This window comes from Etheostoma cragini, chromosome 1, assembly GCF_013103735.1.
Source record: "Etheostoma cragini isolate CJK2018 chromosome 1, CSU_Ecrag_1.0, whole genome shotgun sequence".
Lineage (NCBI taxonomy): Eukaryota > Metazoa > Chordata > Actinopteri > Perciformes > Percidae > Etheostoma > Etheostoma cragini.
The window spans coordinates 29,611,035-29,624,689 of NC_048407.1; the positions used below are offsets into that span (position 1 = coordinate 29,611,035).

A 13,655-nucleotide genomic window follows, 5' to 3' on the forward strand; every position below is an offset into this window, starting at 1 on the left:
ATGGTATGTAGTAGGCTAGAACAGAATGCTTGTTGGTGGTCTTACTGTAGGCTATCCAGGCCAAGTAGTAGCCTGATTCAGTGCAGTAGGCTGTGTTCAAACTAGACTCCCACAGATGGCAGGTGTTTTTGTTTGACATCTCACTGAGGAGAGTTGATGTTGCTAGTATTGTTCAAATATCCCACGCAGTAATTATAAACAGCTGTGTAGTAGCATTAAAATGCGTTTCTGTAACAATATCCATTCTGTTGTGTTACATATTGATACGCATCAAATGTGACACAAATATATGTTATATAGAAGTCCTCTAGGGCCCCCATGTTGATTGCGTCACTAGCAATTTAATTAACTGCAAATTTGTTTGGGAACATGCACTGCTTTAGTATGTGTTTGGTCTGTCTGCTTAAGGCCCTTGTGGAAAAATGTGCAAACTGAACATTCCTAAATAAATATGTTTAACCAATTACCATACACCACAATAACTAAAAGGGGTCCAATAGTGGCCTCCTTTGTGGGTTAATCTTAAACTTTACCTATCATACCAGGTTAATTAAAGGTGTAACTAATAACATCCATTTCCAGTAAGAAAATATGCACAAAACTAATTACCCTGGAAATACTGTAGAACATCTAAATGGAATGCAGCCATAATGTCCTTTTGCTTTCACCTGAGTTGACAATACTTTGTTTTATTAAACGGGCCGCTAATCAACAGGTGAGCACTACACCTGACTAAAAGCACAGGAGAACACAACAGTGACATATCAGACCTTTAAGTCAAGTACATGGCAGTTCAATTACCTATGTTGTGGAATTTCCAGTTTATGGACTTATGCTATGTAAGTTGAGAAAAGGGTGCCCAGGTGTCATTCATGTCAGTGTTCAACATGACCTCCTAACCTTTCCAGGCAGAGGACTACTTTCCTTTGTACCACAGATGAGAGGAGACGTAGCAGCTGTATGATTAGATAGTGCTGCTCACCCTGCCAAGGAGAAAGTAAACACACAACACATATTTTCTGTGCTGAGATATTGGGGCACCCACAATGTCTTTGTTTACATTGAAGGTTCAGCTAAACTTAACACCTCCAGCATGAGTTTAAATACACCTTCAGGAAGACAGGGACTTCAGAAGTTGGGATGGCACCACACTGTACTGTGTAATCCTAAATGCTCCTCAATGGGGAGTTCATAAAATGCTCCTGTGTAATTCATCAAAGTCTCCCGAACCTTCTTCACATATGTAAAATAAGTTGTGCTGCTCCGGACCTTTTCCTTAACAAACTCCACTGGGATAAAGCATGTCTTACTTTGCACTTTGCAATGTTTCTATAATGCTAAACCACACCATTTAGTGAACATGACTGGCTTTTTTCAAAGAATATATATTGACATTTCACACTGGTGCAAATAAATTAATAAAAATAAATGAATGTGGCTGAGTTTCATTAAGCTTCTTCAGTTTCAGGGTCCTGTGCTGCCTGGCTCACTGTCACGATTTACTGGGACATTTGAATGGAACGGAGCCATCATTATTGTCATTAAGGACACCTGTCCTTTTCCTGCTATGACAAGTCAAAAATGTATAAGCATGTTTATAACTTGTTTGTAGTGACACAAGTATTCATATTACTGAGGTAATACATGTCACTGGCAGGAATTGACTCCAATACATGTAGTCTTATAATAGTATTATGGAATAATGTAGATAAAAAGCACAAGTAAGTCACCATGCAAATGTTAATTACATTACTGGCAAACTATTGCAATGCATTAATGTGTAAGTAGCATGTGACTGTTGCAGCTGGTTTAAGGTGGAGCTCCCTCACAGTGAGGGACACCTAATTACTCAACAAAATCCCAGATGAATCTCTTCTGACTGCAACTTGGCTAAGAAGATGCCTTACATGTGGCTTTGTAGTTTGGCTTATTTGAAGCTTATGTACTTCTATGTTATTCTTGCTGTTCTGAGTTTGTAACTTCATGGTTAAATGCCCTTATTAGAAGTCAATTTGGATAAAAGTCTTAGATTATGGTGACATGGTGTATAGGACCGCCTCAGCACAACGTCTGCATAAGATTGACACTGTGTACCATGCATCTCTGATATTTATTACAAACTGTAAAAATCTAACCCATCATTGTGAATTTTATTCCAGAGTGGGACGGCCATCGCTGTCCAACAGGAGATCAGGGCATTGGCTTATTTCTATCTATAAGGCCATGCTAGGTCTGTTGCCATCCTACATCAGTAGTTTAATCACATGGCGAAGTGTTGGTTCCTATTCATTGCGATCAGATGATCACTTGCTGCTCTTTGTTCCATCTGTAAGTACAAATCGGGGAAAAAAAGGGTTTTTGTCTACTCCGCTCCTTCTGCATGGAACTCTTTGCAAAAAGACTCGAAATTATCTGAATTTATTTCCTTAAATGCTTTTGAATACAGATTGAGAGAACCTGAAGTGACCCGTTTACATTGTAAATGTTTTTAATTATCAGTGTTGTATAACTTTTATGGATGTTGTTGTGTTTTTGCCTGCCTCTTGGCCAGGATTCCCTTGAAGAGGTTTTTAACCTCAACGGGACCTTCCTGGTTTAAAAAAAAAAAAAGATTATCTTAATGAAATGTAATGCTGTTGAATCTATAACCTATTTTATAAACTAATTTATTAGTTAAGTGTGTGTGTGTAGTTTGAAAATATGGAATTATTATTCTTATTCACGTCACTAACACAAGATGGCACCAGCGCTTTTGATGACAACAGATTTCATAAATCTATATATCTATAGATATATATATATATATATATATATATATATATATATATATATATTTAAATGGAAATACTCAAGAATAGTGAGTGTTTGGAATTTTTTTTTCTTAATTTGCATATAAGTGGTAGTACTCACCCTCATCCTAACTTTTGCATCTTGTCAGAAGATCCTAGCTGGATGTTTATCAATGAGATATTTGCTGCTTCAAATGGTTTGCCTGCTGCTTGTACACATGTATACCCAAACATAGTCGTCGTTTGGTTTCACATGTTTCAAGATGTTTCTTTAGCTTACTTTGTCCTCATCTCAGCGGCTTTGTCAGAAATAACCAAGCATGGTGGCAACAAATAAGTCCAAACCTAAAAGATTTTCCAAAGTTTACTACAGTCCTAAAAAAATGTGACATACAAACCAATCAGCACTTAAAACTTATTTTGTATTGAACCCCCCCCATCTAAACTTTGAACACCTGAATCATAGCAGTTTCAGGTTTTGGGAAATCGCTCACGATAGAAAAAAAAAAGTTTAGTTTTCTTATGTGCCATTAATTAAATAACTTGTTCACCACACATTCTTTGATTCTTGTTTTACTATTTTGGTCAGAACAGCCAGGGCTACTACTTTAAACAAAATCTATCACACATTCAGTTCAGAGACTGCTGACCTTGCATTAAACGATTCATTAGATCCAAAGTGTAGAAGAAGTCATTTATAATTTATGACTACAATTATTTGCTTCCCAAGTTTTAACTTTAAATGCTGTGTTTTGTTTAGCTGCCAGTCTAAAAATAAGGCTTTTTTTCCCTTTACTTATAAAATTGACATTTTCTGATCTGAGGTAATAACAGGAGATCACTATGCTGACCAAAGGAGAGGAAGTGGTTATTTCAATAAAGGTGGCTGAATTTGAAGTGGAAAATGAAAAGTAATAATTAGGTTACACCACACTTTACTAGCTATAATCTCTAGAGATTAATTTGGTCCAAGATGTTTTTGGTCCTTGGTGTGCTTCAAAATCGTGTCTAATCTGCAAGAAATCCATCCTCAGTGTTGCCTGCTACCACGTTTCATTCATTCATTCATTCATTCATTCAACTATTGGATTTAAGTGTTATCGGATTTAACATAAATGTAAAGTTTTTTTTCCTTTGCTCATTCATTTGTTCCTGAGATGTATTCCCAAAATAAATAACATTCTGTGTAATATTCCCTTTTCAGTGAAACATGTTACAACCATTACTCAACAAAACATACCCATTTAAGTAAGTAAAAAATGTCATTAAGTTGAAAGACAATGGACATGAAAATCAACTGTGGTCCAGATGACTGGCAGGTTTGGGTTGGCATATGGCTTTAGGCTGACCTGTGCACAGGGTCACAGGGTCAGGACCAGACTCCACATGCAATCTAAAGGAGGAAACAGGAACTGTGTCTCTGCTGGTCTGACTGGACACAGGATCAGAGGTCAGAGATAGACTCACAGTGGTCAGCATTTTGTAAACATATTCACATCGTCACGGAGCCCTTATCAAAACACACCAAAGAACAGGAAACCTTTCCCTCTCAAAAACAAGAGGTGTCGCACGCAACGCGTGGCAAACCCGGTGGTTTCCAGCGGGTAGGGAGGAAAGACCAAGGCCATATGATTCCAGACGTCTGATAAAGTTCTATATACACTTTGTAACAAAATATTGTTTAAGTCATATAGTTTGCTCTCCAGCTATTGCTGCATACATAATGGTACCTTTACCCACTGTTGAAAAGCAGACCGTTCCCTCCTATTGTCCATTTGTAACGAAGCATTGTCAGCGGGTACTCTGTTATGTCGTGTGCAGAGGAATGACAAATTTACATCCGAAGGGTGAGTGGTAGCTGATTCCAACTTCCTGGAAAACCAGTTTGGGGATGCCAATGTCACAGAGGTAGACCCTGCTCTCCGTTTCAGATAAAGGTAGTGGAAGACCCAAAAACAGGGTCCACTTCGCCTCGACGGTCTGATGCTCACCGCTGACTGCAGGATCGATACTTAGGACTGGAGCCCGGTTCTGGTTGGCCCAGTTGGCAGCTGATTGGTACCAGGTCTGCTCCCTCAGCATTGGGTTCTCGTGGCAACCCATGCAGTTGATAACCAGATCAACAGGGCTTGTTGGCAGGTCTGGGACAGAGGTAAAGAAGAAGAAAGAGACCAAAGTTGGTGAACGCAGTGTTTCAAAAGGTGCCTCACAAAACCATGAGAGAACACATTTTTGGTGCGAGGGCTCCCGCTAAAAACGGAAACCTGGAGACGCTCTAATCTATTGGCAAAAATGGTCAAACTTGCCTTAAATGCTGCTGCTCCACTAGAGGGCAACATTTATCTGTGCTTGTCTGTTCCAACAGAACAACATGAACACTCTGAATCATGTTTCACCACATTTATCATCATCACTTTGGACACAGATCCGCCCCTATACCTAGCATGGATTTAGTGTCACTAAATCTTGAAATGACGGGGCTTTAACAACCTAAACACTCTGTTGGTGTATTCTACCTTTGACAGCGACCACTTGCTTGCTGTTGGTTCTGCTGTAGAGGTGGACCTCATTGGTGACCGACTCCTGCATCTTGACAAAATTGGGCAGGAAGAGGATGACCTCCACTTCGTGGTTGGCCAGATGTCTACCACAGCTGATACCCTGGGCACCCTGGATGTGTGGCCCACACAGGAGGACCACAGTGGGCCTCTGGTGGACATTCTTTGGTGTGAGTCTGGGGACATTAATGAGATTACTTCACAGAAAAAGTACAACCAATGTAGTATTCATAGGTTCAACAATAAATATGTTATCAAACATACATAATTGCATCATATCCACTATGAGCTGATAACCAACCCTAACCCAGTCTCAGAGAACAGAAGATATGACTGTTTAAAGGACACCAGGGCACCCTCTATCCTGCCAGTCAATACGTGTGCTTTTCTGAACCAGCAAGCAATATCAACTGGTACTGTGACTCAATCACTTAACAAACAGTAACCTACAGGTAGGATGTACACATTTGATTAAAACAAAAAAAATCCAAGTTCATCTTTAATCTGTATTCAGATAGGACAGAACAACTACTAACCTATAAAAACCTCTTTTCTTTTTTTTTAGAAAAGATTAACGTTATTAACAAAGCTAGTGTTTGTGAAACTTTTGCCAAAACATGTCCCCTTTTTACGTTCTGTCCGAGGCGGTTTATAAATTCATGGAAATGTCCGGTTTTCGGTGTTTTTCGGGGGGCCATTAAGTGGACGTAGTTAAATTGACTTTTGCTTTGCACACAATAGTACGGTACTTTGTTGCGTGATGTTATTCAGAGAGGCTGCCTTGTGGGCGGCTCTGTGTCACGCACATGCAGGGAGCAGATCAGACAGCGGAGCAGCATTGCACACAAAATGTCAAAGTAAGTGCAGCTTCAAAGTTGAACTGCACAAAAAGAAAAAAAGCTTTCCACATATCGTCGCGGTCGGGACAAGTAGAAGGCGGAGGGGCACCATGTACAAAGCTAGCACATTCGTTTCAGTGCCTAAAAAAGGTGCTGGAGATCGCAAAGCTCACATGGACACAGAAAAACCTTAAGTTATTACATTGAAAAGGTTTTAAGAGATATTTAGTTGAAGCTGACACAGAATAGGTCCTATTTAGAACATTATTTCACATTTATTTATTTGAAAAGAGCTATTTTTTGTTACAGGTTGTTACAGATTGTATTTTATTACATGAATTATATTTGTACCATAAAGCATGTTCATTAATCTCTGAGAAGCCTGTCTGAACTTGTGTCTCGAGGCCGGGCTGAGTGTCCCCTTTTCTGGAAATCGAAATATGATCACCCTAGAGAATATGTAATGTTCATCAAATCCTTGGTAGTGTGGTATATTCACTGATTTTCACAAAAACTATTTGTTATCAGCTTTATATTGGGATTATTCATCTTTCTTAGTTAAAAGACGGAAAATGTTGCTCACAAAAGAAATTAAATAAAAATTCATTGTTTCAGCATTGGAGGAAGACATTTACTGTTATTATGATAAGTTGTCCATATATTGAAGACTGATCAGAGCCCGGACTTTGCTGTTAGACCCCTGTTGTTCAATCATGGTGCTATATTACAATAGCTAGTCATACAATGCAAAAACTTAACCAGTAGCTACGTAGAACTTTGTGGTAAATAGAAAGCCAGTGGGTGAGTTTACTAACTCCTGTTATTTATTCTATCGGCTTCATTCTGTGTTAAAACTGTCTAACAAATCCCATGCATCTATAACTTGTTTCAGAACAAAAAACTTCCGTCCACTAGAAGGTTCTCTATTGTGATCATTGGCCCTTTGGTGAATTAACTGGAAGCTAAATTTCAGGCTTGAGTACAGTATCTGTTCAATGTATGACGGGGGATAAGGAAGTAGTAAAACACCATAGTAGTGTCTGTGATTCTGGTACTACAATATAAATGTACACTTGATCTGAGCTCACATCAGTTCCAGTGCAAACTTGAGACACATAAGTATTACAGTGCTAAATTGATGAAAGGATCTGTGACAATAAAGCGGTTTGTTATATGAGCCTCTGCGCTGCCAGTCTTTGATGTTAAATAGGACTACATCACTCATAAAAGGTAAACAATACCAAACAAGGTTGCTTATATGTATTAAGATGTTCGTGACATGCAGTGTGACTGCTCGCTGTAGTGCTCTCCTAAGAAAATAATTCCGGGGGGGGGGGGGGGGGGGGGGGGGGGGGGGGGGGGGGGGGGGGGGGGGGGGTCAAGGTGAACAACCTGTAACTTATGTACAAACATGGCAGTAAAGATGACTGCCATGGAAACTGGAAAACATGACAAGAAAACAAAAGGTTGGACCGACCGGCTCTAATGATTATATAACTACTCAGACAACGATGTTTGGCACATTGTTGCACGTACCTTTTCTGATTATACAATGCCAGTGGATATTTAGAAACTGGCTAACTTCATTCTTTTACACCCTTATCAGACATTGGTAGGCCGTCCCATTACACCAAAGTGCTATTCTTTACCTGTTTGGTCCGCCCAGCAGAGTGAGGGCCATCTGACTAGAACAAACACCAATCGTCTCCAACCTGCGCTCAAGAGACAGGCCCCAGCGTTCCGCGGCTTCTAGTAGACGCTTATGAAGCTCATAGGGCACACTGGGAACCACCAAGCCTGAATCTGCAAAGAGAAAACATGAGGTGAGATAGACAGCATTTTAATGCTGTTCAATACAACCAAACGTTAGAGCATGAGCATGATAAGGGGGTTAAGCTCTTAATAAAAACCTCTTCCTGTTCCAGTATGTGTCCTTAAGCAAGACACACAATCAGAATTACTCCACTACCAAAAGTCTCTGTCATTAACATTCCACCATTTCTAGCCACTGTTTTCAAACAGAACCTTCCACTTGAAGTGTTGTCCACTTGGTCAGATGATACAAGCAGGATTGTGGTCTCCACAACAGAATTTTGGAAAAATTGCACTTGTGTCAAATGGATCAAATGTTTTGAGGGCAATTTCTGTAATACGCTCACCAATCAAATGCTTGAGTTAACGGACTGTTTTTTCTTTTTAAATTGTAGGTGCAGATTTCAATGCTGTGTGAGACCCCAATATTGATAATTTGAACGCAGAGGCCCCTAGGGCCCAGGCTCAGGCCACATATGCTCTGAAATCATGGGTCAGCAGCTTGGGTTTTATAGATATTTGGCGTGTAGTTAATCCCACCTGTAAGGATTAGTTTTTTTTCCTCAGGTAGATCTAAATATTTTTCTTTTATTTAATTTAATTGACAAAGAAATGTTACTTCCAATGGCATTATCCGACCATAAAGGGGTCCTTTGTTCCACCACCCTTGGCCAGTTATCTCAAGTTAGATGGCGCTTCAATACTTCTTTATTGAGAAAATGAATCCTATATCACTTATATAACTCAAGTTTATTGCAGAATTCCAGATATTTCCAGAAATTAATGTTGGCTCTGTAGAAAACCCCGGGATATTGCGGGACACAAAAAATGGTTTTATTAGGAGCAATACCATACTATTCTGCCCTAATACGTTTCGTCAAAGCTGACTAGACTCATTGTTACAAAAGTATTTTACCGATCAAAAAGCTTTAGAACGATCATTAGTCAAGAAAGAAACATTCTGAAACAGAAGTCGGAATTTCTAATTCACAGAGCAAGACAGCGCTATTATTTCCAGGGTGCTAGACCTAGTCACCTTCTCGCTATGAGGTTAAGATCCAGTGTTTATTTTGCAGATATCACCGCTATTAAATCTTCACATAGTAATATTAGAACTAACCCTGTCAAAATAAATAAATCCTTTCAGACAATTAATTCCAATCTGTATGAATTTGAGGTTACTTTGGTAAAATCCCACTGTGACAGCATTTTGAATCAGCTTGACTTGCCTCAATAATCAGCAGAGGAAACAGCTATCTTAGATTTAGAAAAATTGATTACTATTGAAGAATTAGGCATGGCAGTATAGAATTTGCAAAAAGTAAAATCACTTTGATGGGCTTTGATGGGATTCCCCCTGAATTCAATGCAACCTTTTGGGAATAGTTAGGCCCTTTCCTTCTTGACATGATTATCTTCTCTATTAAAAAGAGTGAATTCTCAAGTGATGTTATTCCACTTTCTAGATTTTTCCGCACTTTGAGTCCTGCATTATTTGTCATTTCTCTAGAGACGCTGGCTCAAGTCATTCACCAATCGATGACGATGTCACCAATATGCATTCATAATACACAGCATGCTCTTATTATTTGCGGACAATATATATATACTTTTTTTTTTTTTTTTTGAAAACCCATTTCAAATAAAATTAAATTACATAAAATGTAAAAATAATTTACAGCCCTTTGTGCACTTTCTCCCCAATAAAAGCACAAGGTACAGATCTTCACATGATATGGGAGTGCTCTGTTACGGAACAGTATAGCATCCCAAATTTCCGCCTTGTTTAATGTTACTGTGCCTGTTAATGTGAATGTCTTGATTCTGAATGATCGGTCAGCCTTTCCGCTCTCTGGAACTAGTGCTGTATTTGCAGGATTAGAAGATGATTGCAACCCGCTGGAAGCCACCTCACAACCTATCTATGCGCACGTGGACACTTTCCTATTTGGATGTGGTATGTATGGAGTTCTCCACGGCATGCATACATGGAGCATCGGGAAAGACTCTGGACACTTGGCTGGCCACTGCTGACTGTGAGGTCTCCAACTTGGTTTGGTCCCTTGGTATGTGTCCGTCCGTGGATGTCTGTTTGTGTGTGTTGCTTTGTCTCCCTCCCTCCTTTCCCATTTTTATTTATTTATTTTTTGGCCCAGGGACGCTTTCTCCATCTCAGTGTATTGTTTGTTATTGTTTGTCACTGTTTGTGTTTCTTAAATCTATATTTTTTTAAATGTAAAGAAATGTGTTCACACACAAAAAAATAAAATAATAACATTCCACCATTGCCATCCAAGTCATCTCAAGCACCAGGCCAAAACCAGGCAACTGAACTTTGCATGGCTTATTGGTAGATTTTATTCTACCTGATAACATTCCCGTAAAAATGATCCACGTGAGACAGTGGGAGTTGGTACTGGGAGACATTTTTCTAGAATAAATACCACCAGGTATACATTTTAATTTCTGCCTAAATATTGTATTTCAAAATGAAAACAGAGATAGATGGAGCAGTGAATATCAAATTTAGATAAAGTGTAAGAAATCTAATATGTCCAAAATGAACTCCTGAAAAAAAATGCTGAATAATCATCATCAGTATTTTTGGCTCTTACATTCGTGCATCCATTGGAGTGGTCTGACATGCAATAAATTTCCAAAAGCGACCTTAACTGTAATACATCTTCATAAGTACTGGGTCATTTTGCAATTTATCTTAGTCAGTCATCAATGCACCTTGAAAAACAACAGCTGGAGTAAAAGTCAAACCTAGAAACCCGACCTCTAAAATAACGACAAACGGTCTACGGATAAACACACAGAAACCCATTCTCTAGGGAAAAGCCCTTCCTCCTCCTAATGATCCGATCTCTTCTCATCACGGAAGATTCTCCAGTTCCTCCACTGTTTGTCACTGTTGTCTGTGGCAACAAAGGGAAGATTGTCAGTCTTTACAAAACAAAACATGAGACAGCCTGAGTGAGACGCCTTTTACCACGCAGGTCGTCAGTTCACACGCACCATCACATGGTTTACGACCAATCCCCAAGCCTGAGCTCTGGGATGAGGCTGACACTGGGCTGGACCCCCCACATCGGCTGCTGTCTCAGTCAAAACATACAGCAGGTTGGTGGGACAAAAAATATCATATATTATGATGATGCACCTCTATCCCAACAGCTCCTGGTGAGAGCTTTTTGGGGGGGAATGGGGGGGGGTAACATCAGGGAGGCATGGAGGTGACAGGGCTAAACAGTGGATTCAACTCAGTTTCTTAAATTAAAATTGACTCCTGTGCCAACGGCTACCAACCAACCAAAGAAATTAATACACTGAAATGTTTAGTTGGAATATGTCTCCCAACTTAATTGCACTTGGCATTTCAATGAATACACAACCTTTTTCAAATGTGCATGTCTTTGATGGAGCACTTGATGAAAACACTGTCAAAAAATCCAGTGCACCTGCTACAGTAATGGGAGGGAAACAAGCTCACGAGTACTATAAAATCCCCCTCACTACACCAGCTGCACAATACAGTCAGAAATTGAAGTGAATGATTAACAATCTTCTGTCTCTGAACGGTTAAGGTAGCCTTCAACTTAAACACTTGAACCATTAATGGCCAGTGATGGAGGACCAGTTGTATGGGGAGGCTACCAGAGAATCAAAAAGTAAGGAACTGAATGTGTGGAAGAAGGTGATGGGCCAACTGCACCAAATGGACCCTACTTTGGGCGGGTTAATCTATTAAACTGAAGAGGCCTGACATGCAGCACAGGACACTGAACGCTGGTTTTAAGAATTCTGCAGATGTTTACCCTTTGTATTAAAGTGCTCTTACCAGGTGATTTAACCACATGTGGATTGGACATCTTTAACCGCTTTAACAGTTCCACCTCACTACCACCATCACATCAAGCATTTTTCACCTTCTTTTTGATAACCATCTTTGCCTCAATACCATTGTTTTTGTGTGTCTTGTCAGGGAAATCTCCTAACCTTGTCAGAATTGTTGTTCTTTGTGTATTTTTAGTTTTTAAATTACTCTAGAGAACTACAATTAAGCCTTTTATCATTGTACAAACTGAAGTGTGTGGGACCTCTAAAGAGCCTTCACTAATCCCTAGCTGTCTATTGCCCGTGGCACATTAGAAGGGTAATGAAAGTCAAGCTGGGGGAATTGCAAGGCTCAGGATCCCTTTGATAAATAAAGCTGCTGGGAGGCAGTTAAGTCCTTAATGGCCTCCTACAGATTTTCTGGCCTGGTAGCTGAGAACTTCGTGGCCTCATTGGTGTGCACAAATTCACACTGACACGCACACACACGCCTTATCCTACAGCGCGGACACACAAGCTGATGTGCAAACACATAATAGAGCTACAACCTTTCACCTTGAGAGAGAGAGCTATATAGAGGGATAGACACATACGATAATTAAATACAAACATGGCGACTCATGCTGTGCTCGACTGAAATTGGCCCTGCTCCCTTTCCACAAATCACATGCGTAAAAAGCATCACACACACACACACACACACACACACACACACACACACACACACACACACACACACACACACACACACACACACACACACACACACACACACACACACACACACACACACACACACACACACACACACACACACACACACACACACACACACACACACACACACACACACACACACACACACACACACACACACACACACACGCCATTCCTCACATGAGCAATAAGCAGAGAAAAGTCAACTACCTCTTGTCATGCAAACTCCTGCCTTGAGTGCCAAGCTCAGAGGAAGAGGGAGTTGCATGCACTAATTGCTTTTCCCGTCAGGTGCGCTTCTTCATAACTCTCTTGCTGAAGTTGCCGCTACCAAAACTACGCCCGCCGCCCCCACCCCAAATACACACACGCACACACCTTCAAACTCACACACAAATGAAGTGATTTAAGTACTAATACACACACCCACTTTTGATGTGGTCCAAAAACAAAACTAGCTTAACCGGGTAGTATGCAGTAGCACTAGAATAAACTGAGCTGGAAGCAATCCTTCAAGCATGACAAGGGAATCGACGGGACTGAAAGCAATACACGCTGGCTGGATGCAGGCCATGTGGTACTAAGGCTGGTTAGGGAGGGTTAGACAAGGCTGCTCCATTCCTCTCTGCTGCACCGCAAGAGTTCAACTACTGTATGTTGAGCTGCACTCTGACAAGGTAGCAAGATGAAGATGCATTGGTTCGGTGGGTCACAGAAAAAAGAAGCTTAATGCAGTAATCTGTGAGATTCTTTTACGGTTTCGGTCATTTCATTGGTTCCAACAGCTTGTTGTTGGGCTTCCTGCGCTGTGTTTTGCACAAATCACTTATCAAACCATGTAGCATACTGTATTTCATTGGAATTTCTGTTAGTACAGTTTGCTTCCTTCAAGTTGTCTGTTCAGCCATAAATAACATCACTACTCAGGTCAATAACTTGAATTAGCAATGACTGCTTTTGCTCTCCATTGACATCAGGACAGTCAGCAGGAACTACATCTACATCTGTTCCGACTGCACCTTGGCCCATACAGTGGGTACGGAAAGTATTCAGACCCCTTTAAATTTTTCACTCTTTGTTTCATTGCAGCCATTTTCCAA

General features: G+C 40.2%; 1 protein-coding gene across 2 annotated transcripts in view; it reads right to left on the reverse strand.

Moving 5' to 3' along the window:
- Nucleotides 1-2,884: 2,884 nt before the first annotated feature.
- Nucleotides 2,885-13,655, reverse strand: part of LOC117943533 (enhancer of mRNA-decapping protein 3-like) — a 21,410-nt gene continuing 10,639 nt past the window's right edge. For both annotated transcript variants that reach the window (XM_034869722.1, XM_034869715.1), the window contains exons 5-7: nucleotides 7,836-7,989; nucleotides 5,306-5,523; nucleotides 2,885-4,930 (exon numbers count right to left, since the gene is read on the reverse strand). In XM_034869722.1, the coding sequence (XP_034725613.1) occupies nucleotides 4,596-4,930; nucleotides 5,306-5,523; nucleotides 7,836-7,989 (707 nt within the window). In that variant the 3' untranslated portion in view covers nucleotides 2,885-4,595. The remainder of the gene's footprint in view (nucleotides 4,931-5,305; nucleotides 5,524-7,835; nucleotides 7,990-13,655) is intronic.